A 6,761-nucleotide genomic window follows, 5' to 3' on the forward strand; every position below is an offset into this window, starting at 1 on the left:
GCACACCTAAAGCATCCATTCCAGTGTCTTCCAGTGACTCTTTGTTAACACACAAGTGCATATGAATTTGGGTTGCCAACACCACTTTAATCACCCCTTCCTATTATTATTATTCCATAAATGCTCTGGAATCTCAAGAGGCAATGGAGGAGGAAGAGCAGCTTTGTCCACACTTGCCATTGCCATCAATGTCATCCTCCCTTTCATTTGCAAGCATCAGCATAGAAACAAGGCCCGAAGGGCCTTTCAGTCAGTTCACAGCAGGAAACAGCAGAAAATTTCACAAAGCATTATCGGAGCTTCAGCAGAGCTCCAGTAATTCCTAACCAACTAGCACAGTGTGGGCATCATTTGAAGCCATCTGTAGTGTACCTTGTCTTCTAATTCCCAAATTTTCTTGTGGGGAACTGCCTGGCATAGTCTCAGTGCAACACAGCAGTCAATTCAAACAAAGCAATGTCCCACAAATACCAGACAAGAATAGACCAGGATTCAGACAAACTCTTGCTCTTCCTTGAAAAGTGCTATGGGATTCCATGGGATTCACCTGAAGTGGCAGAGGTAAGAGTGCTACTAACTGAGTCAACCTGTCACGATAGAAGTCAGGCTCACATGTTGAATACCCTGCTTATACTCCACACATTTAACTCCTGCCACATCCACGAATGATGAAGATGATGAGGCTGATACACTTTCTTGTCCTATGCCCAAATCCAATTATTCTGGGATATAACAAAACCCACGACCAGCGCTAACAGCCCCATAAACCAACTCTCCAGCCTGCCAGATCTGCTCTAAAAGTTTGAGGAGTGTATGAGATGTATCAATAAAGAACTCTCAATGCCAACAGTACAGCATGCTTCCTGCCTTAATAACAGGCATCCAACAAATATATAGACGAACCACTCGCCCTCCACAGGCTGGATGCCAATTATTCACTTAACTGTAAAAGTAGTAAACCTCATGGCTTCTTTCCTCAAGTGTCCCCCCTCAACAATCCCACTGCCCTGCAGAAGGAGAATAGGCAAATATCAGCCTTTGTCACTGGACAAAGTTGACTTGTGTTGGAATCATATCTCTCAAGACTGAATTTTTCTTTTACAAAATGGAAGGATTTGGCATTATCTGTACATTTGGATGCTGACCTGGGATTTTATTTATTTATTTTTTTTTCTTTAAAAAAGGTCACAGCTTTATCTTGGAATTGTTAACCAGCAGGCCTCTTCCAAGAAATCACCTGACCTTTATGATACTTGAGGAAGATCTGGTTGTGTGCTTTGAACTGCAATCACTAATTAAATGGAGAAAAAGACTGAAGAGAAGCAAAGGCTAGTAACTTGCTGGAAATCACATGGCAGAGAGAAAGCAATCTTTGAACCTGGTTTTGAAGGCATTTTGTTAGGGAACAAATGGAGGAAGGAAGACTGGCTCTCTCTCGTGCTCTCTCTCTCTGCCTTGCCTAAAATCGTGTATGGCAATTAACCTGCAGCCAGAGGGCCCTCACCTGAGCATAACTGGTCTACATTTGGACCTGCAAAATGGAGACCAGCCGATGGGAACTTCCAGAAACCCACCAGACCAGGCCTTCACACAAGGGAACTCCAGGTCAACAGCGTCGAGACCCTGGGAACTTTACCCTTCGTAATACCCATCCTCTAGAGCCCAACTCTGCAGAGAGACTATCCGTTTGTCCTTTGTTTGTCTGTGCGCGTATTGGGGAATTCTTTAGGAAGAGACAGATGGTTATGCTTCCCGATTATAAGTGTGTGTTAACCAGTACTTGCAACTTGTTAAAAAAGTTTTGTTTTATAATAAACAATTGTTCCATGTTTATTGAAAGAAGCCTGGTTTATTCTGGGCACCAGTAGGGGAAATAGACGATTGACTATTTTGGTGAGAAAATTAATCTTTTAAATTATGGTACGACCTGTGAAGTTGTGGGGCAGGATCAAACGCGCACTCCTCCCATCCCAGTCATAACACTTGGTAAGTGAAAACCATAGACTTGTTTATTTAAAGGGCATGAAAGGCTTACAGTGCTTGTCTTCAGTTTCAAATTATATATTACTTAATGTCTCACAGATAAACGATTTAATAATTGCACTTAAACCCAATAAACAAATTCACTCACCTAATAATCACATTAATAAACTGAAATTAGCATGTAATTAATGTAAATGAGTACTCAATAAACTAAGCAAAATATGAAATCAATTATACTTTAAATTCACAAAAATAAACCCAAGTTACTGAAAGGAGGTATTATGCTCAGATCCTAAACTAGGAGACATTCACTTCACAGGCTGTATTCAGCATGAAAGTAGCCTGCAGTGTTGTTGAATGGACGCCATGGTGATGCTTTTGGCAGCATTTACCAGTCTTCAGTCTTTGACAGATCCACATTCTGGAGGAAATCCTTCTGATTGTCTCCACTTTGCATATCGCATCTTAAACCATTGCTAAAGAGATACAAACAAAGCTATGAGATTATGGTTCCCAATCGACAACAACTTATATTTATATAGTGCCTTTAATGTAGTAAAATGTTCCTAGGAAGAACGTTATCAAACAATATTCGACATTGAGCCACACAAGGAGATATTAGGGCAGATGACTGAAAGCTTAGTCAGAGTTAAGTTTTAAAGGATCGTCATAAAATAAGAGGGCACTAGAGAGGCGAAGAGGTGAGGAAGGGAATTTTACCACTCAAGGCCTGGGTAGCTGAAGGCACAGCCATCAACAGTGAAGTGATTAAAATCAAGGATGTTGAAGAGGCCAGAATTAGAGGAACACAGGTGTGAGGGTTGTGAGGCTGGAGGAGATTAAGAGATAGGGTGGAGTGGGGCCATGAAGGGATTTAAATTAAAGGATGAAAATTTTAAAAGCTGAAGTGTTACTCAGCTGGGAGTCAGTGTAGTCAGTCAGCACAGGGAACGATAGGCGAATGAGTGGGACATGATGTGCGTTAGGACACGGGCAGCAGAGTTTTAGATGACCTCAAGTTTATAAGAGGGTAGTGAGACGCTGGGTAGGAATATGATGGATCAGACATGCCCAGAGGTAACAAAGGTATGAGAGAGGGTTTCAGCACCAGAGGGCCTGAGGAAGGAGCAGATGTGGGCAATGTTAAAAGTGGAAATAGGCGGTCTTATAGTGACAGCACAGGTAGGTGATCAGAGGCTCAAAGGCTCATCAAATGTGACATTAAGTTTGCAAACAATCTGGTTCAACTTCAAATATTTGCCAGTGGCTTCAGTCCTCCCAATATTTAGCTGGGGAAATTTCTCCCCACCCAGCACTGGATGTCAGGCAAGCAGACATACAATTTATAGATAATGGCTGGGTCAAGAGAGGCGATGGTGAGGTAGATTTGGGTGTTGCCTGTCTACGTGATGCTATGCTTTTGGATGATGTTGCCGAGCGGCAGCATGTAGGTGAGAAATAGGAGGGGGCCAAGCATATATGCTTGTGGGGACACAGAGGTAATGGTGCAGGAGCAGGAAGAGAAGCCTTTGCTGGAGATTCTCTAGCTACTGCCGAATAGATAAGAATGGAACTAGGAGAGTGCAATCCCACCAAGCTAGATAACAATGGAGAGGTGTTGCAGGAGGAGGATTAATGATTTATGATCAATTGACAGCTTGCATTACTGTTAGATTCAAGTGCAACAATTTGCAAGTCACTTAATTGGCATTTAGATTCGGCTATACAATATGAGCAGCCAACTTCAATAGATATTACAAATTTGATGTCTTGAATTCTGCTAAAGCACATTTACAGAATCATTAATCCAAGCAGTGCTCAATGACCAACAATTTCTTTGCATGTCAGAGGTTTATATGGAACAGTATATTATAATCAGGTTCAGACCTTTGCCTGTAGAGAATGTTCAGTTTTCCCATGTCGAAATATATATTCTGACGCTTACAGGGTTAAACAGGAATTTAAAATGGTTAAACGTTAGAGGCATTGATAGGGTTAAACAGGGATCAATAGTGGTTGGGTGTACATGGCACTACAGTCATTTGGCTGCTGTGGTAGACCACGGAGAGAAGTTTGGTCTCAAACAGTTCCTGTATCTCATCTGATATCGGAGTTACAGCCCAAGACACTCGCAAAACTTGTTTATGCAAAATATAACCAGTTTGCTCATCTGTTCCAAGCATCTATTAATGCTACCATTACCTGTTTAAGATTTTCTGAACAGCCTGATCCTCTATGGATCAACTTTCATTGCGGTTTCCAAACTTTACTCTCATGGAGTTGTGCAGACATTTCTATTCTCATGGCCTTTTTAGGTGTGTGTATCATGCAATCCTTTGGTGCCACCTGTTGGGATAATTCAGCGATCTGGCACACTCATCTTGGGAAATGACAGGCATGCAACCTATGATTTTCTATCCATTAACAAAGGAATATATTAAAAATTAATGGACAGAAAATTACAGTCGGGGTACCCTAAAGTTCCTCGTACTCCCCGTGAACAATGTTCTCTACTAATAGTGAAATCCACATTCCTATTTATTGCATAAACCTCAGGTTGATGATATCAACAGATCTTGGTGTTCAGCAGGAGGATTTATCAAACAAGGAAGCGACAGGCTTTAAAAAAAAAACACTAACAGTCTGAAAGAAAACCTTTCAAAAACTAGAGGGCCACAACTTTCAAAGGACACAAAACCAATGAACAAGAAGAAAAAAAAAACAAGTAAAGGGGTTTGAGGGAAGGTTTGATAGAGGTGTACAAGATGATGACAGGTTTGTATCAGGTAGATGAGGAAAAGCTTAGCTTCCCATGAGCTGATGGTATAAGGACTGGAGGACATATGTTTAAGGTTTTGGGCAGGAGATGCAGGGGAACGGGAGGACAGATATTTTTAATGCAGTGAGTGGCAATGCCCTAGAACTCAGTGCCTTATGAAGGAGCTGAGAGCAGAGACAATCAATGATGCTAAATGAAAATAAGCTTGCAGGGCTACAGGGATTAAGAGGGTGAATGGAGCTGACTGGATTGCTCTACAGAGAGCCTGCATGGACTGGAAGGGCCAAATGGCCTCCCTCAATGTTGCAAATGACTCTACAAGAGGCAGAAATAGAAGTGCATTTATTCAGGCCTTAAACTGTAGGCAGTTAGTTTAATATTGTCATGAGTGAGCAAGAGTTTTAAGAATACCCCCTGTCAGGATGAGGAAAATAATAATTACATTAAAGATTTTTGGAGCTTCTCTCCTGGTTATGGAGTTTTACCGAATGGAACCGACTTCACTCCTATTAAAACTGCACCAGGGTCTCCCAACTTTGGTCGGACACATCCCTGGAGATTTCAACACACGGCTACCCAGCTGCCAACCTGCTCAGAGTCTCTCCCCACCCTCACATTTTTAACAAGCAAATGTTCAAAGGAAACAAAAATCAAAAGCGACATTTTAATGCTGCTAGGATGCGTAAGAACAATAACCCAAATGAACCTTTAATTCCTTCAGACGGGGGTTGGCAATCCTAGGAGGAGATTCTGAAGACCAAGAATCAGCCACAATTAAATGCAGAGATAAAAACAAAAAGCTAAAAGCTACTGCGAATTAAATGCAGAATGGAATATTTTTTTTCCCCCCAGTAGACTGCTAGATCTAGAAGCTACTCAAATGCCCGGGTTTTCCCGATGTACGAGAAAAAGTTGGCTGACATCAAGCCAAATTATTATTTATATTCAACATCTGGGGGATTGGAGTCAAGGGGCAGCCGCAGAGCTTTGCCACGGGAGTCCCAGTTGCCTGCACTCGGGGCTGGGTTACCTACCGCCGTCTCCGCCTCTGACAGACCACATTCCGCCGCTATCAGCATCAACGACGAGGCGTCTGGCTGCTTCATTCGGGCGAAGTTCTCTTCCAGCAGCTGAACCTGATCGTCTTTCAGTTCCAAAGTTCCCACGGAGCCGGGTCCGTGATCAGTCGAACTCCCTGCCCCGCTCTGCTCCATCGCGCTGGGTCCCTGGAGGGCTACTGCGAATAGGCGAGAGAGAGAGATAGAGAGGGAGAGAGGGAAGGTAGGCTGTGATGAGTATTTAATGAATCTGAAACCTAATGCCACCGCCTAAGGCGAATAAGTCCCTGTGCTAACAATTATCACACCCTGGTGAAATAGTTTGTATCATGCATCAGCTAAGAGACACTGGAGCTTCCCTCGCTCGACCCCAATGCAAAGTCTGCCAGAGACATTTCACAGTTACACAGTAAAATACAACAACTTAAATGGCTCCCGCCGTTTAATTCTGCGATTACCCAGAGACAGTGAGCCACAAACAGGCAGAGTGGGAAGGACACGTCGTCTATGTTTCTAAACGAAACAAGGTAATTAATAGCGCTCCCTTGTCCGAACCTTTGCATCCGAAAGATATATAAACTGCCTTCACTTAACGTTGCTAGGCACGATGCTCACTGGCAGTGGAGAATTGGAGCCCACGAGTTTCCTGAAGCAATTCCCAGATCCTTCTGGTTACCATGCAGATTGCTTGTTTGCTGCAAGCTTTCGATATAGAGAGAGAGAGAGAGAGAGGGGCGGGGGTGGTGGAGAGAGAGAGAGAGAGATACACCAAGTGAAAGTACAGCACAGCATCACAGGCAATGTATTTCAGTCAGCTCAGATTTATCAGGTATTGGGCGCAATGTATTTCAGTCAGCTCAGATTTATCAGGTATTGGGCCTCGTCCCAAATAAATGGTACAGGATCAGATGCCAATTCATCAGGGACATTGTTTTTCTCCA

At 42.9% G+C, this 6,761-nt stretch overlaps 1 protein-coding gene across 4 annotated transcripts; it reads right to left on the bottom strand.

Annotated features, from left to right (window-relative positions):
• Nucleotides 1–1,987: 1,987 nt before the first annotated feature.
• Nucleotides 1,988–6,541, bottom strand: hopx (HOP homeobox). 4 transcript variants are annotated; one of them, XM_078543353.1, is made up of 3 exons: nt 6,436–6,541; nt 5,797–5,999; nt 1,988–2,459 (listed from the first exon to the last, which is right to left on the bottom strand). In XM_078543353.1, exons 1-3 carry the CDS (start codon nt 6,497–6,499, stop codon nt 2,382–2,384), a joined length of 345 nt encoding a protein of 114 aa, XP_078399479.1. In that variant the 5' UTR covers nt 6,500–6,541; the 3' UTR covers nt 1,988–2,381. The 4 variants fall into 4 exon arrangements, with proteins under 4 accessions (XP_078399479.1, XP_078399562.1, XP_078399743.1 ...); XM_078543436.1 differs by having other exon boundaries at nt 6,376–6,532; XM_078543617.1 differs by having other exon boundaries at nt 6,415–6,527.
• Between the last annotated feature and the right edge of the window lie 220 nt (nt 6,542–6,761).

This window comes from Cetorhinus maximus, chromosome 1 (assembly GCF_964194155.1).
Source record: "Cetorhinus maximus chromosome 1, sCetMax3.hap1.1, whole genome shotgun sequence".
Taxonomy (NCBI): Eukaryota; Metazoa; Chordata; class Chondrichthyes; order Lamniformes; family Cetorhinidae; genus Cetorhinus; species Cetorhinus maximus.